The sequence below is a fragment of the Trichosurus vulpecula genome, chromosome 2, assembly GCF_011100635.1.
Source record: "Trichosurus vulpecula isolate mTriVul1 chromosome 2, mTriVul1.pri, whole genome shotgun sequence".
In the NCBI taxonomy this organism is placed as follows: domain Eukaryota; kingdom Metazoa; phylum Chordata; class Mammalia; order Diprotodontia; family Phalangeridae; genus Trichosurus; species Trichosurus vulpecula.
In genome coordinates, this window is record NC_050574.1 from 8,484,157 (window position 1) to 8,505,054 (window position 20,898).

At 43.2% G+C, this 20,898-nt stretch overlaps 1 protein-coding gene and 1 pseudogene across 1 annotated transcript; both read right to left on the reverse strand.

The window, feature by feature from the left end:
• Nucleotides 1-46: 46 nt before the first annotated feature.
• On the reverse strand, nucleotides 47-14,562 carry LOC118837564 (zinc finger protein 658B-like). Its single transcript, XM_036744519.1, has 5 exons — nucleotides 14,480-14,562; nucleotides 11,486-11,635; nucleotides 10,844-10,926; nucleotides 6,535-6,661; nucleotides 47-3,449 (listed from the first exon to the last, which is right to left on the reverse strand). The coding sequence occupies exons 2-5, from the start codon at nucleotides 11,598-11,600 to the stop codon at nucleotides 436-438; spliced, it is 3,339 nt and encodes a 1,112-aa protein (XP_036600414.1). The 5' UTR covers nucleotides 11,601-11,635; nucleotides 14,480-14,562; the 3' UTR covers nucleotides 47-435.
• A 4,208-nt stretch (nucleotides 14,563-18,770) lies between these two features.
• Nucleotides 18,771-20,600, reverse strand: LOC118837576 (annotated as a pseudogene).
• Between the last annotated feature and the right edge of the window lie 298 nt (nucleotides 20,601-20,898).

Genomic DNA, 20,898 nt, shown 5'->3' on the forward strand with positions numbered 1-20,898 from the left:
CTGGGGGAGGGGTCTTCCTTCCTCAAGTCTCTCCCCATTCCAGTCCAGCCCATCATTTTCCTAAAGTGCAGATCTGACCAGGTCCTACCCCTCTCCCACTCAGTAAACTCTAATGTCTTCCTACTGTTTTCAAGAGCAAACAAAAAATGTTTGGCATTCAAAGCCCTGCACAACAAACCTCTCCCACCTTACCAGTCTCATACCTTTCCCCCCATATTTCTTATTTCATCCACTGACACTGGCCTCCTGGAGCAAGACTCTGCCTCCTTTTGAAAGGCTTCTCATTAGTGTGGATTCTCTGATGTGCAGCAAGATGGCAAGTCTTTCTGAAAGTCTTTCCAGACTGCTTACATTCAAAAATTTCTCTCCACTGTGGATTTTCTGATGTGCAACAAGACTCTGCCCGGTTGTGAAAGCCCTTTCACATTCATAAGGTTACTCTCCAGTGTGGATTCTCTGATGGGCAAAAAGACTGCCACTCTGCGTGAAAGCCTTTCCACAGTGATTGCATTCAAAAGGTTTCTCTCCAGTGTGGATTCTCTGATGGGCAAAAAGACCTCCCCTCTGTGTGAAAGCCTTTCCACAGTGATTGCATTCAAAAGGTTTCTCTCCAGTGTGAATTCTCTGATGGGCCAAAAGACTGCCCCTGTGTGTAAAAGCCTTTCCACATTGACTGCATTCAAAAGGTTTCTCTCCAGTGTGGATTCTCTGATGGGCAGCAAGATTACCCTTTTCTGTAAAAGTCTTTCCACAGTGATTACATTCAAAAGGCTTCTCTCCAGTGTGGATTCTCTGATGGGAAGCAAGATTGTACCTGTCTTTGAAAGCCTTTCCACAGTGATTACATTCATAAGGTTTCTCTCCAGTGTGAATTCTCTGATGAGCACCAAGTTTGCTTCTGTATGTGAAAGCCTTTCCACAGTGATTACATTCATAAGGTTTCTCTCCACTGTGGATTCTCTGATGGTCAACAAGATGGGAGCGTGTTCTGAAAGTCTTTCCACATTGATGACATTCAAAAGGTCTCTCTCCAGTGTGGATTCTCTGATGTGCAGCAAGACGGTAACTCTCTATGAAAGTCTTTCCACATTGATTACATTCAAAAGGTTTCTCTCCACTGTGGATTCTCTGATGGCCAACAAAATGAGAATGCTTTCTAAAAGTCCTTCCACATTGATTACATTCAAAAGGTTTCTCTCCACTGTGGGTTTTCTGATGGGAAGCAAGACTAGCCCTGTCTTTGAAAGCCTTTCCACATAAATTACATCCAAAAGGTTTCTCTCCAGTGTGGATTCTCTGATGTGAAGCAAGACTGCCCCTTTCATTGAATGCCTTTCCACATAAATTACATTCATAACGTTTTTCTCCAGTGTGGATTCTCTGATGTGCAGTAAGATTGCCCCTCTGTGTGAAAGCCTTTCCACAGTAATTGCATTCATAAGGTTTCTCTCCAGTGTGGATTCTCTGATGGGCAGCAAGACTGCCCCTCTCATTGAAAGCCTTTCCACAGTGATTACATTCATAAGGTTTCTCTCCAGTATGGATTCTCTGATGGGCACCAAGTTTGCTCCTGTTAGTGAAAGCCTTTCCACAGTGACAACATTCAAAAGGTCTCTCTCCAGTATGGATTCTCTGATGGGCTCCAAGTTGGCTCCTGTATGTGAAGGTCTTTCCACAATGATTACATTCATAAGGTTTCTCTCCACTGTGGATTTTCTGATGGGCAACAAGATGGGAGTTCCTTTTGAAAGTCTTTCCACATTGATTACATTCATAAGGTCTCTCTCCAATGTGGATTTTCTGATGGTCAGCAAGATGGTACCTCTCTATGAAAGCTTTTCCACATTGATTACATTCAAAAGGTCTCTCTCCAGTGTGTATTCTTTGATGTGCAGCAAGACGGTACCTCTCTATGAAAGTCTTTCCACACTGATTACATTCAAAAGGTTTCTCTCCACTGTGGATTCTCTGATGACCAATAAGATGGGAGTGCTTTCTGAAAGTCTTTCCACATTGATTACATTCGAAAGGTTTCTCTCCACTGTGGGTTTTCTGATGGGAAGCAAGACTGGCCCTGTCTTTGAAAGCCTTTCCACATAAATTACATTCAAAAGGTTTCTCTCCAGTGTGGATTTTCTGATGGGAAGCAAGACTGCCCCCTTCATTGAAAGCCTTTCCACATAAACTACATTCATATGGTTTCTCTCCAGTGTGGATTCTCTGATGTGCAGTAAGATTGCCCCTCTGTGTGAAAGCCCTTCCACAGTGATTGCATTCATAAGGTTTCTCTCCAGTGTGGATTCTCCGATGGGCAGCAAGTTTGCTCCTGTTTGTGAAAGCCTTTCCACAGTGATTACATTCAAAAGGGTTCTCTCTAGTGTGGATTCTCTGATGGGCACCAAGTTGGCTCCTGTATGTAAAAGCCTTTCCACAGTGATTACATTCATAAGGTTTCTCTCCATTGTGGATTTTCTGATGGGCAACAAGATGGGAGCTCCTTCTGAAAGTCTTTTCACATTGATTACATTCATAAAGTCTCTCTCCAGTGTGGATCCTCTGATGTGTAGCAACACTGGAGCTGTGTGTGAAAGGCTTTCCACACTGACTACATTCACGAAGTTTCTCTCCAGTTTGGATTCTCTGATGTACAGTAAGAGTGCCCCTGTCTGAGAAAGCCTTTCCACAGTGATTGCATTCATAAGGTTTTTCTCCAGTATGGATTCTCTGATGGCGAATGATGAGTGATCTGTGGCAAAAAGCCCTCCCAGATTGATGATATTCATAAAACTTCCCCCCAGTATGAATCTTATGAGATCTATCAAGATTTGAGTCCCAACCAAAGGCCTTCCCACACTGAGCACATGCACAACTTTTCATTGCAGGGTGAAATTTAGGCTGACAAAGAAGAGATGAGTGATGGGATAAGGTTGGTGCCCATTCATTATATTTATCAAGCTCCCTTCTAATGGGAATTTCCTGATGAGGAATGAGCTTAGAGTTCTGACTCAAGCCCTTCCCACCTTTACTACTTACACAAAGCATTTCTCCAATATCAGTCATCTGAAGTCTAATAAGGTCTGAACTCCAGTTCCAGGTCATTTCCCACTGATTACCTGGATACACTGGCATTTCAGGAGCCTTCTCATGGGACTGAAAAAACTCTACATGTTCAATAAAGCATCTGCTATATTCAGTATCCAGAACAGAGTCATTCCCTGAGGTCATTTTCTTACAGGGATTTAGGATACAAGACTGACTGAATCTCTTTCCAATTTCATCAAATTCATATTCACTCTTTGGATTTTTATTTAAGTTGACATCAGGGTCATGGATTTCTCTCCATTTGAAGCTCCAGGGACCATCACTCATGAATCTATGAAGGTCACATTTTTCAAGAAAAATTCCACGATTTCTAGTCACCTCATTTACTTCCAACCTGGTCTCTAAATCTGAAGAAAACAATCAAACATATATACACCAAAAGATATGCACATATAAGTATATGCAATAGCAATAGGTAGTAGAGTCTTAAGTGGCTCATGACCTTCTGTAATGGTAATTAAATCTGAGATCTTTCCCACCCATAAATAAAAGTCCTGCTTATGTCACAGGAAGCCTAAGTCACATCTGGAGGGAGGACCTTGCTGAATGCGAGGAACAGGAAAGGTGCAGCAGGAAATGCTCAGAGCAAGCTAGAACTGCTGGAGGAGAGGACATAGGCAAGTATCCAACTAGGATTTGTGAGTGTTTATGGGAAGGCACCAGCAGAGGGGAAGGTTATGGGATGGCAAGGCTCCATGCTGTGATATTGTGTTTTAAGTTCTCTGCTGTTATACTAAAGTGGACTTACTGGTTTGGGAATTTCCTTGCTGCTTGGATGGGTTGGACTTATTGGTTTTGGCATCTGGTTCTCTGGTGTCTGAATAAATATTTTACTTCTTCTACCTTCTAAATGGAGAGTCGTTTATATTTTGCAATACAGAACTACATAGGCATATTCACAATAATTGTTGACATTGTGATTATTACCTTCCTGATACACCTTCACATCAATCCAAATGCAACAAAATTTTGTGTGCTCTTGGAGCAAACACTGGCATTAAAATGACTATCACTGAAAGGAGAAGAAACAGAAAGGCTGTGAGAGTGACAAAGCAAGTGTATAACCCAGAGTGTTGGCCCCATCAGAGACTCTTTCACTCCAAGCTAAACATTCACATTCAACAACAGCAGCAGCCACAAGGCAAGATGGCTACCAGACTTAATGTCAACAGATTAGAGTGATTCTCCATGGGAGAACAGTTTGTTACTAACTTGGAGAGAAAACTGAGCCAATACAGGGTTTGCAGTATTCCAGCAGAAAAGAAGTGAGAAGTTTTCAGAGATTTATTGTACAACATCACATTTACTCACTTAGGTCAGAACACTTGTAAACATCCAAACTGGTTTGATGAAAATGATGGGGAAGTGCCAAACCCAATAAAGAAATAATGAAAACTCTACAGGGCATACCAGTCCCTGGGTTTGTTTTCACAGTTGTACTCCCAGGAATTGTATACTGTCTAGAGTTATTTTCAATGGGGTATCTCTTACTATCTCTCCCTGCAGAGTTTTGTTGGTGATATATAGCAATGGTGATGATTTACATGGGTTTCAATTATACCCTGCCACTTTACTGAAATTATTAACAGCTTTAATAAACTTTTTGATTGAGTCTTTGGGATTTTCCAAGTACATCATCATATCACCTACCCAAAAAAGTGAGTTTTATTACCTCATTCCCTATTCTGATTACTTCCACTTCTCTTATTGTTATTCATGGTATTTATAATACAATATTGAATAGTATAGGGGACAGTGGGCATCATTTCACACCAGATCTTACTGGGAACGCTTCCACCTTATGCCCAATCCAAATAATGTTTGCTGATATGTTCAGGTAAATGATTTTTTTTAATCAATTGAAGGAAAATCTGTAACTACCTATACTTTCAAGGATTTTTAATAGAAACGAATGTTGTATTTGATCAAAAGTTTATTCTTCAGATACTGATATAACCAATTTTTTATGTTACTGACTATTGGTATAATCAGTTATGTGAATAATTTTCTGTAAGTTCAAACATCCTTTCATTCCCTGTAGAAATCCAAATTGGGCTGAATGTACAATCTTTGTAATATATTGTGGTAATTCCCTAGCTAGTATTTTATTCAGGATTTTTTCATTCATATTCATTAAAGAAATTGGTCTTTCCTTCTCTTCTTTATTCTTTCTGGTGTGGGTATCAATACCATATTTGTTTCATAAAAGGAGTTTATAGTACCCCTTCATTGCCTATTTTTCTAAATCATTGATTTAATATTGGAATTAGATAATCTTTAGTGTTTGGTAAAATTCTCTTTCAAATCCATCTGCTTTTTGAATTTATGGAATGAAACAAGCGTTTCCATAACATAGTAGCATAAAAAAGATGTTTGTACATGAAACTACAAATCTACTATGAATAATTTCTATTCCTTTCAAATTGAGAACAGAATTATTGTATAAATTTCTCTTTTTTCTACCTTCCTTCAGAGTTGGCTACCACATACAAATAGGTATGTGTGTGTCTGTATGTTTTGTACAATTTCAGACACACTGCTTTACAGTTTTCCCAACAATTTTTTTTTTACCAAATGATGAATTCTTATCCCAAAATATTAAGTCTTTATACTTCTCAAATACAAGGTTATTTGCTGCTGTATGTATATACTATTCCATTGATCTATCTGTTTCTTACCCAGTACCTGAGAGTTTTCATACTTACTGCCTTACAACAGAGCATAAGATCTGGTACTGCTAAACCTCCTTCCTTGACATTCTTTTTTTCATTATTTCCTTTGATATTATTTACTTTTTTGTTTTCCCAAATGAATTTTCTTATTACTTTTTCAAATCCAGTAAAAAAATAATTTTGGAAATTTAGGTGGAATGGCATGGAATATATAAATGTTTGGATAAAACTGTCATTTTTATTATATTGGCCCTGCCTAGCCATGAACAATCAATAGCTCTCCAATCATTGAAATCTGATTTTAATTGTATATAAAGGTTTTTATAATTTCATTTATATAGTTCCTGTTTTTGCTTTGGCAGTTGGAGTCCCAGGTATTTTATAGTGTGTAGAGTTTGAGGTAATTTGTTTTCTTCCTTTAAGGAGCTTCTTGGAGAGCCAAGTAATTCCTGTCCTATTCTGACATCTTGCCAGAAGCCCTCCCATTCTTTTTAGGATGACATTTTCAGTGAAGTAATTAGACACCTTCACAGAGGAGGAATATGGCATCAAGGCCAGAAACCTGACTGGTGGTAAACTATTTAACCTTAAAATGTGACAAACCAAGACCAAAGTAGACGAAGAGCTGGTACACGCAGAAGACTGCATTCAACGAAGCTTCTGAGGCTGAAATGCACCAGAATATGGATCCATTCTCTGCTACTTCTGAAAATTTTGGCCTGACAATTAACATCAAGAAAAGAGAGGAAATGGTCCTTACCCAGGGATAGCAGGTTGTGGATATTCTCCAGCATGACCTCCTTGTACAGCTGTTTCTGAGAATGGTCTAAGAGGCCCCACTCCTCCTTAGTGAAGTCCACAAACACATCCTTGTATGTCACCAACTCCTAAACCATCAAAAGTCACATGGTTTAGGGCTGAGACTCCAGAATTCACCTGGTGCAACCCTCTTCAACTTAGAAGAGGAAACTGAATCTGTGGAGGAGGTACCAAGGTCATCGGTAATTCCTCCAGTGTAGTGACATATTAAGAATATTTTATGAATAATTTGTGATAAGTTGAAAGTACTGTGTATTCTGAGAGAATATCAACTGGGATTAGAGATGGAGCTAACATATAAGAAAGATGTTGACAATTCACAAAAAAATAAGTTATTTCAACATGCAGCTACAACTCTAGAACACTGGGGTTAGGTTTAGGGAGTCAAAAGAATAAATCAAGAGGCAGATAAATGGAGGATTATACCAGAAAGTGGCGACTTCTTCAAATCTTTTGATGCTTGGGAGAGCTCATCTATTTTTCCAATCTGCTACATGCAAAATGTGTTTAGCCAAGGCACTTGGCATTTGATGCTGTTCATTTCTAGCACGACGGTTTGATTCACTGTTTAAGAAGTTGTATTATTGTGGAGCAATTCTCTTTCTTTTTGTCATTTTGCCTTTTTATCATTTTGATTTCATGGAAAGCATCTGATTTATCTTGTATTTGTATATTTCACTTATGGCTTCCTTTATTTCTATTACTGAACTTCTGAGCAATCAGAGAATTTTTTAGTCTTTTCCTGATTTTTTAGATTCCTAAGAATTTACAATTCTTTTCTTTTCATTAGGTGTTCTGAGTCATGACTCTTCATTGCATTGTATTCATTCGTAATGTGAACAATCAGTATAGAAAGGCCATGCTTTTCTTCATTGATAATTCATCTCTGGAATCCCTAACCTGTTCTTCTCAGAAGCTCTTGCACATCTCTTTCCTTCCCCATCCTCCCACATTCTCTCTTCCCCACCATGGGGTGAGCTCATGTACTCCAAAGACCTACATAAGAAGAGGGTCAGCTCACATATCTCCACATTGGCACAATTGCACCTTGGTGTGCTACACTGGAACTTCTCGCTGACTTTGCCACCATGTCCCAGTGTCTTTTGTCCAAAATCTCTTCCTTTAGCGTGTTCTCTTCCCATTGAAAGTATAATCTCGGGGCAGGTAGGTGGCATAGTGAGTAGACCACTGGCCCTAGAGTCAGGAGGACCTGAGTTCAAATCTAGCATCAGACACTTGATACACTTACTAGCTTACTTAACCCCAATTGCCTTGCCTTCCCCCTTCCAGAAAAAAAGTGTAATCTCTATGGGGACAGGAGAGTCTTCTTTTCTGTCTGAATCCCCAGGCATCAACACAGTGCAAGGCATTATTCAGTTGTTTCAGTTGTATCTCACTTTTCTAGACTGCATTTGAGGTCTTCTGAGCAAAGCTACAGGAGTGGTTTGCCATTTCCTGCTCATGCTCATTTTAAAAATGATGAACTGAGGCAAAGAGAGTTAAGTGAGATAAGTGGCTCAGGGTCACACAGCTAGTAAGTGTCTGAGGCCAGATTTGAACTCACCCACATGCGCCTTTCTGATTCCAAGCCCAGTGCTCTACCCACTGGGCCACCTTGCTGCCCTCTACTCACTCCTTAACCCTTTATACAACTTAGCTTTCATCCTTCCTTTCCTGAATGGGCTGCCTGCAAACTTAGCATTGATATTTTACTTGTTCTGTAAAATTTGGATTCAGTTAAAAGGCCATACTTATGGATCCAGAAGGCCGCAGGTTCTCCACCCCTGCTCTAGACTAATTGCATGCAGATACCAGGATAGAGTCATTTGGATCCAACAACGCTCTTCATTCTTATCTTTATCATTTCCACACATATAGCTTTAATACCAAATTTTAAGACTATTTTTCATGAAGGTATGACCTACTGATAGAGAGTAAAACATCATAAGTATCCATGTAACTTTACAGGACACCACATCATAATTTAGTTTAGCAGAAACTCAGTTCCATTTGCTGCCAGGACCTCAAAATATAGGGCCCACTACTGTGGATTAGTCTACTGCCAGAGTTGTATTTTGGCAGTCTTCCTACTTAGAAGGAGAAGGGACTCAGTCCACAAACAGGATGGAATACGGAGAATGGGAGTTGATGGACAGGTGAGGGAAGAAGAGCTCCCAGGGGGAACCAGTGTAATGTATTTTTGGCACAAATAGAATGTGATCCTTGGAGTGGAAGTGGGAGCACTATGACAGGGTCAAGGCAGAAAAGGGGTCATTCCCATGGCCATGGCATTGCAGTTGTTGGAGACCAGGAATAGGTGTGGAGCGGAAGGCATGGCCCTGAGTTTCTAGCCATGAGTGTGAATGCAGGAAGAAGATGATCATGGTGCATCAGTACTAAGGCAGAAAGAGCTTTCTGCACTCTCTCAGAACAGCATTGGTTCACTGAGGCCCATAAGGCCTTCTTCTGCTCTCCATAGGGCCCACGTTTCTAGGCAACTTCTGCATTGGACTCCTCCAGCTGGCACACTCCCTGGCTGGAAGAAGCAGCCCTTTTCCTTGAGATAAAGAAGTCACCTAAAAATCCAGTGCTGGGCTTGCAGGTTTCCAAGTAGGTCTGAACCAAGAGGTCAAAATGTTCAGATGGCCTACCTGTCCTCTACCTGACTAGACTGCAAAGACCAAGAAGTGGTCTTTGATGCCACCATCATGCCATGATTCCTGCTTCACTGAGCCCTCTAGAGCCACACTGCCCTGCCCCCCACCCCTCCCAGGCCCTGCTTTCCTTCATGAGGAAAACTCTCAATTCACCCAATTTTTATTTCCTTGTTGCTACTCTCTGGACATCTTTATGCCACCCCCTCCCAATCTCTTTCCTCCTTTAACTCTGGGAAGCACAATCACACCTTTGGCACTCATATCCCCAAATCTGACCACTGAGGCTTTCACACAGAAAGTGGCTGAGGGTTTACAAAAGTGAATTTTTGAGAAACTATAAGTGACTCCTTTTGATGCTATACTGGCTGTTCTGAGGTCAATGTCCTCAGTGTCTCCTTCAGTACCTTGCTTCCCCCAATCTCTTTGAGAAAACTCATGGGACTCACTTCCTGTCCTGTTATTGTCTAAGAAGGCACAAAGGGCTTAGCAAATGCTGGTTAACTACCTGACTAATCAAGCAGCTACCCCTTTCTTTGCACTGGAGTAAGTAGTGATGCTAAAGACCTTTGTAACAGAATTTTCTAGCTCTAAATCCACATTTTCCTTCCTTTCCTGAAAATGTCCCTTTCCCTCTTTCTGTCCCCTAACTTGATCTTACCCAAAACTTCTTTGTAAGCCTGCCTATAAGACCTCAGAGATCCTACCCAAAGGATAGGTCATGTAGCTTAGCAGAAGAGCCAGTCTCTATGTCCTCTGTGCAACTGTGAGACACACATGTCCATCAGGGAGTGTGTCACAATCTTGAGGGGATAAATAACCCACAGTTCACTGTCTGTCTATATCCTGTGCTCCCTTATTCTGCCTGTCCCTAGCAATAACACTGACAATTCCCACAACAGGATCAAAGAAGATAATATTTATATGGTTCCTGGCACATAGCAGACACCATGTAACTAGCCCCTCAAAACCTTCCAGTCTTCTTACACCTTGGTCCTCTTCTCCCCTCTGACCTAGGGACATTGGCCTCCTGGATGATCCTTGATCAAGATCCTCCATCCTCTAACCCTGTGCCTTCCCAATGGCTGTCTATCATGATGGGAATGTCCTCCCACCTCACCTGGGCCTCCTGGCTTCCTTGACTTCTCAGGTAACATTTGACCTGAAAATAAGCTATTCCTGGTCCCTTCCCTCTCATAGAGCCTCCCATCCATACTGTACAGAGCTTGTTTGCACACAGATGCTGACATGTTTTCTCCCAATTAGACTGTGAGCTCATGGAGAGCATGGACTGTTATTTCTTTAAACTTTCTTTGCACAACCAATATGTTAGCACAGTGCTAGGCACAGAGGAGTCACTTTCTAAATGCTTACTGACTTGACCTAAGAAATGGTAACTGGGAAGGACTCAAAGAGATCAAGGGGAGGCTTGTGTGGCCCAAGGCAGGAAGAAATGAGCAGAACCAGGAGGACAACTTCTGCTCTGCTAAGAGCCCTACAAAGGACAACCTATGTCTAACAGGATGAAGCTTCCTTGGCTCTCTTGGATTCCACCTTTGCTGATGATGCTCAGGTCTGTGGATGGACTGCACTCACCTGGGATGAGGGTCTCTGGCTCCCAGGTGCCATTCTCTTTGCTGTCTCTCCTGGGAATAGGCTTCGGTCCTCAGCAAGCTGACCTGGGGAGAGAGAAGAACCTCAGAATGGGAGAGACACTGACTTTGCCTTCTCTTCCTAGGGTGGATGCTGGAGTGATAGAAGGTGAGGTCTCAGAGCAGTTACAAAGGTCCTGCCCTGCCCTCAGGGGAGAGACTCCACCACAGGAGGAGGGCAGCAGGAAGGGTCAGGATTGGAAGTGAACTTGGTCTGAGCAGGAAGAGGACTTGCCACCCTCCAGAACTCCTTCCCTTTGGCCTCATGCCCCTCCCCCATCCTCCTACAAGGACCCAGGAAGCAGGAGAGGCTTGGCATCCCAGATTGGATGAGACCAATCAAAGCCTCAATGGCTCCAGATCCAGAGCTCTGCCTCCGCCTGATACTACGGGTGAGATATGTGGGTCAGGCCATTGTGACCCAATGGTAAAACTGGGGATGGCATCTGACAACAGAATTGTACTGTACAGGTCTCTAACCTGGGCATGGCCAGAGGCAAAACTCGGCAGATCAGAAGCAGTTGTGCCAGCAACCAAGGAGGGGTTTAATTAATTCATTTCAGAGGCAGGGGGGAGGTTTGCAAACCTGAAGTCCTCTTTTGGGGAGGGCTTCCCCACCTGGGGTAAAGGCAGAGTTTATACACATGCAAATCACAATTGGGCAGGATCCGGACAATCATTCTTAGGTCTTGACTTGCCATTTCTGGGGCAGATTCATGCAGAACATTCCTGGGTCCTGTGGAAAACAGTTCTTAAGTTGATTGTCTCAAGTCTTGAGGGTTGTGGCTACTCTGTGGGGCACAGAGCCAGTGTTCTGTGGGAGGAACAGGTTTCACAGTCTCTGATTCACTTCACTAAACTTAGAGAAGCACAGGAATGTCCAAGTTGTCAAAAGTTGATTGATCACTTTGAGCTGCTGTGAACCTCTGACTCCCAAGCCAAAATCCCCCGGGAAAATGGTAGTTCTGATAAACCTAGATAGTTAGTATATTCATTACACATAGCATATCGATTAATATGGGAATCATTAACCCCTTTAAACAGCCTGGGACATCTGGGATGTGAAAGGGAGCCTGGACAAGTACCAGGGACAACCCCCAGAGCCAGGATTTGGAGGGAGGCCTGCTCCTGGCAAGCCTGGAAGACCCTCAGTAAGAGGTCAGAGGGGGAAGAGGAGGCCCAATGGAAAGGTCAGCCATCAGAAGTGGGGTGTGGGGAGGGGCCCTTGCTGAGACCTGCCTAGCACCTGCATGTACAGAGCTAGCTCCCTGAAGTCAAAGAGATCTCAGCTCCAAAGGAAAGAGGCAAAGAGATTTCGCCAAGGGAAGAAGGCAGAAAGACCTTAGCTTCAAAGGAGGCAGAGATATCAGCTTCTAGCACTTCTGTTCCCAGCAAACCTGCTCCGGATGGGATCTCCTAATTCCAAGAGTCCTGTCCAGCCCTGTTGTCCATCCTATAGACTGACCCCTCTTCTCCCCTCCTCCCAGGCCTTACCCCAGGAACAGAATTCCACCAGGGCTACCACCTGCCTGGCTGGTGATGTCTGAGAGTTCCCTTACCCCTCTTCTCTACCCCCTCTCTCCCTCCCTCCCTTAGCCTTCTCTAGGAACCCAAATCTCCTGATCAGAATCTCCTGCTCTTCCAGCTCTCCCCCTGCTACACTCATCTTCCTGCCCACAAGGATATGCCCAGCCTACCTCCCTCCTGGTTCCCCCAGTCACAAAATACATAACTTTATAATCACCTCGATCCAAAACAAAAATGTCCAAATAAAGTCCTTCTTGGGGGTGTGTCCTTTGCCACACACTCCTCCAGCCCAAGTTCTGAAGGTGGCAGGGCAACAAAGCCAAAAGGGTGGGGTCCTTGGGGATCCCGGGTACTTCCTCCTACCCACCACAGACAACTCTACCCTACCCTGCACTTTTTTTCCCACTGATTCTATCTTGAAGGAGGCCTCCACTAACTGGCCAGTCCCCATCATGATGTTCTGAAGGAAATAACTAGAGACCTAGCTCCCCTGGCCCCACCAGGCACTCTGGGCAAGGGAAAACAGCCCCACTGAAACAAACTCTGCAACTCCTGAGACCAGGCCTAACATCCCCCTCAAACCCAAATCTCCTGATATTCTGTCTCTCTTACCCAACCAGCCCAGTGAGGAGAGTGGCTGCCCAGCCTCCCAGATGGACTGAGGCTGAGCTAAACCCTATGTATATCTCTATTTCCCCTTGTCCCCTTGAGGTGTGACCTACCCACAGGGCAACTGCCAGGGAGCTGATGCTACTTTATCTTCTGGGAGGAATTCCAACTTGGTGGAACAGGGGACAGAGGCCTGGGCCTGGAGTCAGGAAGAACTGAGTTCACATTTGACCTCAGACACTTCCTAGCTCTGTGACCCTGGGCAAGTCACTGGACTTGTTAGTCTCACTTTGCTCAATTATAAAGTGGGGAGAATAATGGCACCTCTCCCCAAAGGCTGCTCTGAGGATTCCATTGGTCAAGTGCTTGGCAGTGCAGGGACATGGGTGTGATTTAAGCGCCACCTATTATTATCTGGATTTTTCTCTGGGAGGTTGTTAGGAACTCTGGGCTGAGGAATTCCCCAGCACTCACTTCAATTTGCTTAAAGCAAGACACTGTTTCTCCTTAGCACCCAGTGTAGTGTCTGGACCATACAGATGAGGAAACTGAGGCTAAGAGATCAAGTGACCTGACAGCTGACGGGTGTCTGAGGCAGGGTTTGAACTCAGGTCTAGCTGAGATCCAGCACTACCCACTGCACCATGCAGCTAGTTCCCATCATGGAGATGATTGAGAGTTAGGTACAAAATATTGGTCCCAGGACTGAGGGAGAGTTACCCCCATGGGGAAGGAGGTGAGCAGGGAGCAAAGGAGGCCAGGTCAGATCAGAGGAAGGACTTATGGATCCCCAGGTTATCAGTCCAACAGGCAGGAGTTGAACCAGGATAGGGGGGAATCTCCAAGGCCAAGTGTTTATCCCATAGGTAGTAATTGTGGGAAACAGATGGAAGGAGTTTTATTTCCACAGGATTGAAAGCACTGCCCCTCCCCCCCACCCCAGGCCGGCAGGGACGTTGGGCTGAGCCCTCCGCGGGATCGGGCATAATCCCCCTTCCTGATGGGGCGCCTTGTCTGGGGACACTCGGTCCCTCTGTCTGCCTCCTCCAGGACGCTGCTCGGCCCAGGTGGGCTCCAGGAGCTCCCTGGGCTTACAGGCCTACAGGCCGGCCCGGGCTCCGTGCGCACCTGGGCCTCACCCCAGGACACCTCTCACACAACCGGAACACCTCGGTCTTCCAGCCCTTACACAGAAGTGCCTCGTGTCCTCTGGCTACACTGCCCGGCCTGGACCCTCCTGAGGACAAATGGCCTGCGGCGGAGCTCTGAATTCCGGAGCCATTCCAGGGCGCCATCGGGTTTGCAGCCGGGAAGGGAGGGGGACACAGGTTCCCTCCGACCCGCTTTGACGTCCCTTCCCCAGGACCCAGAGCTGTGGGAACAATGTAGGGAGCCCCTAGTTAAATTTACTGCAGAAAAGGGAAACACGACGCACCTCACTTACCTGACGATCCCCTTCTCTCAGGCCCAAGAGCCTGGGCTCCTGGAGCAGGATCCGCCCGACACTGCCGCTGCCTCTCCCACTCTTCTGTCAATCCCTTCTCCCTCCACCGTAAGGTAGGCAGCTTACCAGGAAGCTAGCCGGTTTCTACAGGATATCCCGCCCCCTTACCCATAGGTGCCGCCTGCTCATTGGTTCCCTAAACCTCCGCTTCCAGAGCGTTCACCGCCAGCGGTACTTCCGGACTCCATTTCCCAGCAGCCCTTGAATCTACCTGATCCGCCTGTTCATTGGTCTCCAAGACCTCTACAGCCTGACTCGGTTTCCCAGAATCCCTCGCTCCCTAATCTTTCCCTTACAAGGGGCGGAACTTCCTATCTCTCTCCATCCCAAGCTCCTGATTGGCCCGTTCCCCCCAAACTATTTCCCTTATGGGAAGTAGCAGATGCCAGTGGAGGAACATTCAGGTGCCGGTTCCTTTTTTAAGCACTGATCTCAGCCACGTGAAGGAAAACCTCCGCTGTTACTGTGAAAACGCTCTGGAGTTTGTTGGAGTTTGTCGAGGGTTTCAGAGCGGTCCCTCTCCAGCTTGATTTGTGGGGGAGACACGGACATCTTTCTCTCCCCTTGTTGTACCGATCACTGAGGAACAGAGGAGGATCTGGAATCGAGCCCTGAGGTCTGGGGAAGATCTGGCCGGGCTCTCGCCCCCCAGGCCCTTCCGGGGGCCACAGCTTTCGGCTTGGGCGGAACGATCACAGGGACCCGGACGGAAACAGGGAGCCTGTGCTCTTCCGCCTCCTAGAGGGGATGAAAATGGTGTTTAAAACGGCTGTGAATGGTGATGGGCTCAGGGAGATGGGGGGGAGGGGCGGGGGGCTGAGGAGCGCCCGGCCCTTCTCTTCGGCCGGTCACTGGGGCCTGGAAAGGCTTCATTCACCACCCCCAGGGATGGAAGTGACACTCACCCAGGTTTATGTCGTTTAAGGAGACATGGAGAGGCAACCTGGGTGGTTCCCACCAGCCCTGACCTTGAGTCGACTCGCCTTAACCATGCCCTGCTTCTGTCCCCATCACCTAATTAGCACATCTGGCGAGTGTGTTACCGTACAATATCTTACATAAACTTCACCTTTGTCCCCTCATGTATTGCAGCTCCCCTAAGAACTTGTGATGGTAATTGAATGGGCCTTTTTTTTTTTTTTTTTTTTACTGTTCTCTTTTGGAATGCTAAGGCAATCAAGTACTCTTTCAGTCTTGCCTTTCAAATGTAATGGCAAACAAAACGGGACTTTTTGCTGTTTCCTGTTTGAGTGCTTCTTGGCACTGAGATGTGTCATCATAACATCGTAATGTTATAACATCATAACAACATAACATCAGATGTGGGCGGGTTTTTTTTGTTTGTTTGTTTGTTTTGGGGGCACACTCATTGGAGGAGGATTGGTGATTTGGCCGCACTTGGGAGAAACTTTATGAATATAATCAAGGTAGTGATGCCTTCAGGCAATAATCATCTCCTGTTTCCTATCTTAGAATTCGTATGAGATAGAAATCTGATCATTGTCAGGAAGAAGGAAAAGTATTCAAATGGAGTTCAGAGCTTCAGTTTTAGGGAAACCGTTCTGAGGATCCAGTTCCCTATGTTCTCAGTTTAGTGTTATACCAGAAGCCAGTGAGACACGCCACAGAGCATAAGTTTTAAGTGGAGAATTTATTTCGCCGGGGGCCATTGGGGCTTCCCAAATCAATGGCAACGTTTGAAGCGAAAGGGTAGTTTATATAGAGAATACAGGATTCAGTGCTTAATTATCTCTTGAATTGTCATTTTGCAGACTCAGCAAGCCTGTGTTACTTCACTTTTTATGACCATGATACATTAGAGGAACCTCCTGAATAGATTGTAAATACAACATATCAGATAGCTGACAGTGTCAACTGAAATTACAACCCAGGATCCCTGTGTCCAACTTGCCATAACTCTTGAAGCTAGGAAGGCTCAAGATAAGGCAAAAGTCATATAATTCAAGATAATGTCTATGGCCGAGGCTTCCATCCTTAATGGCCATGGACAGACCGAGAGATGTTCCAGCTCAGTCTGTTGACATAAGATAGAGACATCTCTGAGCCCACTCAGCCAGAGGAAGATCGTTAGGCATTAGACTTTTCCTGGTAATTAGGTTACATTCCTTAGAAGAGTCTTAGGGGCCCAGGCCCCTTGCCAAATGGCAGGAACTCAATCTGTTTTTTTATGCAGACTGGGGTCTGCAGTTAGGGGCTGGGGGCAGGGTTTTTTCAGCAATAGCTGGCTACTCAGGTATCACATTAGGAAGGCTTTCAGCTAGAGATATCTCCTTTTTTCCGAGGCTTCACTGTAGAGAGAAGCCTCGCAGATGATCTCATGGGGGCCAGCTTTTCTCTGGAGGAGGGTGATCAGGAGACAACCTTGTTCCTACCGGAATGAAGGTGGATAAAGGCAATGGATGTGGGAAGGGTTTCCTCTAGTGCTCCTACTTGACTGTACTTTGGAGAAATCATACTGGAGACAAAGTTCAGGATCTAATTACCAAGGGAAGACCTCCTGCTGCAGCACAGACTTCATTGGACTTCCCACCGAAAGAGACCTCATTAAACATCTCCAAATTCCATCCCTATACATGTAATGTTTTGTTTTTATTCTCTGAAATCCCGGTGTTTGTCATCTCTCCTTAATATTTCATGACATTCATAGACTTCATTTCTTCAGCTATTCCCCCATTAATTGGTATTCACCTTGTTTCCTGTTGTTTGCTGGCAGAAAAATTCCTTCTTTAAATGTTTTGGTAATTGTTGGTCATTAATTTCTGCAATGCTGTCTTTAAGGAGCTAGGTGACACGGTGAATGAAGTGTTGTCCTTGGAACCACAAGGCCTGAATTCCAGTTCAGTCACTGGCACTTCCTCCTTGTATTTCACTTTGCAAACATTAAATCACTTTGGAAATACTGGCTGTTTTTATGACTATCATTCCTTGGATCATCAGTCTCATAGTAAAGTCATTTGGCTCAAACATGGATAGCTCAACTTAGGGAGACAGAAGGAGAAAGAAGCAGTGTCAGAGAGACAAAGAGTCCCAGATCTTACCCAACGGAAAATTGCTTACATTTTTTTTTTTTTACATTTAACCTAATTTTATTCATGCTTGCTTTGGGATGGGGAATAGATCATTCAGTCAAAACATGTGGTAAAAACAAAATATGTTTAACATAAACAGCTTTTACCTGTAATAATGATATACCTTATGTCCACGTACACGAGTCTAATGTTACAATTTTTAAAAAAATAAACACAATTAAGACTTCTAGGAGCATTTTATAATAAAGTAATTCCTAATTTTTCTTTGTAGATAGATCAAGCACCTCCAAAATACAAATTCCTGTACACAGTGAGTGCTTTACTTAAAATGAACACTTCAGTAAATTGAATATGTGGACAGCCTCAGAACAAGCTGACAGTATAATATTCAGCTAGGTAGGAAACAAACCATAGTGCCAAATGGAAAAACTTTATTTGCAATTAAATTTTTAGAAAACTATGTTAACTTTCTATAATTAAATACTGAAAATGTACTGGTTTGCTAACATAAATAAGGCATGGTGTATTAACATTTCACTAGAAAGAATGCATGCCAGAACACTTATAAACAGTGAATGATTCTTATTTAGAAGTTACTATAATAACACTGGCTAAATAGAAGTAAGTGGATGTTGTGAAGCAGTATGGGTGGTACATGTTTTGCCACATGCTTCTGTTACCTTGAGGTAGATAACACGTGTACCAAATTTGACATTCGTTTTCAGTTGCTGCTGTTATCATTTGTTTTAAGAAATGTGTACAGTATGAAGAACTTGAAAATGCTCATGAATGAAAAATGTTTTAGGAAAAAAAATATAGATATTTTCTTGAAATTATATACAGTCTCGCTGTGTAAGTTTCAAGGCAAGATTTTTTTTTCCTGTAAAACAGATAACCGTTTTACTGAGAGAATGTTTTTATTTGGCTTAGTCCGTTTCTTTTGTCTCCTTCTGCATTGCATTATTTTCCTCTATTCTTTCATTTTGTTTTCAAACAACATGCCAGTTTAAAATGAAAACTATTTCATGTATAGAAAGTAATTCTGGATTTTAAAAACCAAGAACTAATGAAATCCATACTAAAAGGACACCATCTGATTCAAGCAAAAAAATCACTTATACTAGTAATAAAAAAGACAAAACACATTTCATGAATACAAAAAGAATTGTCTGCTGAGTGTTTTAGTTCAGATGTTTCAGAATGTAGCTGTATGTTTTATGGAGAATCTGGGGGGAAGATTTCATAGCAGAAGGTGTTAATATGGCCTGAATTGATTCAAGTGGTGAACCAACTGGACTTTGAAACTGTGGGATGCCTATAGACTCAAACTGCTTGTTAAACAGGAACTCCCTACTACTGTTAAGAAAACCTTCCTTACTTTTTCTTGCCCAAACTTGCCATCTTCTACTGTCTCAGTTCCTAAGCATTTCAGTATCTTCCTTCCTGCTAAAGAACTTGTCCAAGTAACCGGTATAAGTGTTTTCCTTTTCAGTTTCTTCATCCTTTCTTCCTTCACAACAAAACTATTCTATGAGAAAACATTCCCCCTCGCCACTTATGAACTAGCTATCCCAAGAAGATTGGTACAAAGCTTCTAACTGAGCAGAATTTGCCACTGCTTTTTCCTGTTTTTCCATGCTTACTGACTTTGATATCAAACTTTTCAAACCTAGTTGGGACATTAAGATATTCAAGTCATTTAATTTATCAACAACATCAGTAGACTCCTGTTGTGAACTAAGTTGAATCATTCCTGCACTAAAGGCATCAAAGTCAAATTCTTGATTCTTCTCCCTTTCTTTTTCAACCAGTTGCTGTGATGCTTCCTCAAGAGCTATTTGAGATTTAGCCAATCCATTCCTTTCACATTTTGGCTTGCCTTTCTTATCAGATTTTGTTCACCTTCTTTCCAATTAGAAAGATCTATAATAAGTTTGGGTTCATAGTAATGGTTAACTTCACTCTCTCTCCAAACTCAGTTATGTAGATAATGATGCTGACCTCATTTTGTAGTTACAAGTATGGCTGCATTCCAGATCACAATATGTATTTTCGTGATGATCTGGATATTGCCAACAAGGCTCAGTAGACAAATGGGTATCAAAGGCAGGATCCTTCAGATACTTTTCACGATCTACATCCAAATATTTTCGATGATTTACTTTACTTTCTCTTTATCGGTAACATGAGAAAGATCCCTTGGGTCACATCGAACTTCTTCAATATCAAAATTACTGCATACAGGCCAAACATGGTGTGAAAACTGATAATCATGGTACCTCTCCCAATTCTAGATGTGACTGTGAGTTTCATCCATGAGCAAAATATCATCAACTTCATCTTCAGTGTGAAAAAGATGGCTTGAAATTGGTTCATCCATTAGAAAGGAATGAATGTTCACATAAGGATGGGTTAGAGCTTCTTCTGCTGTCAACTGATCCATGGAACTATGTCAAAATTTGCTCCAAGAAGTCAAATGCTTCACAACTAATATCTGGAAGCAACTGAATTAAGGGTAAGTCTTCGGTGTTAATGAAGAGATGGGCTGGTTTGAGATCCCTGTGCAATACATTTGTAGAACGAATATACTTGAGCCAACAGAGCAGCTGATACATGAAAAGACTGACATGCTTACCCACTAAAGGTCCCTGCTCTAGCAGATTAGCCAAGTCTGTTTCCAAGTGCTCCTAAACAATGTAAACACTGTTCAGTTCTGTCACAGAGCTCACATCATCTGTTAACTGGCTTCTACTGGGACAAAAAATTTCAGATACTTTGACAATGTTATCATGGGCGAGTCTCCTAATAATTTTGATTTTGCATAAAGCATGTTTAACACTCTGGGGATCTATAAGAACAATTTTCTTGATAGTCACTCTTTTGTCGCAGTCATCATTGACAGCAGAAAAAACTAAACCATTGTCACCACAACCCAGCGGTTTTAAGTCCATATACTGAGAGGCCAGATCAAAACCATGAATGTTCATGAGCCTTTGAAACTTCTCTGCCATTTTGAAGCACTTAATATTATTTTTCCTTTCAAACTGATGAACTTGTATAAACATGGAAGGAAACTGGCATCAAAAAGAAAAATCTTTCAAAAAGGGAGCAAAATAATTCTGCTTCCACTGCAAGATGGTTTCTTGATACTTATCACATGTGACAATAAGGTCTGGTGAGTTCCCTTTAAATTTATAGCTTGTAAGCTCTAACTCATACTGAGAATTAGAAAGATTGCAATATCCTTAGCTCAAGGTAGGGGCAGCAACTCTGCAGACATCTCAAGGAAACACTCAAGAAACTCAAATG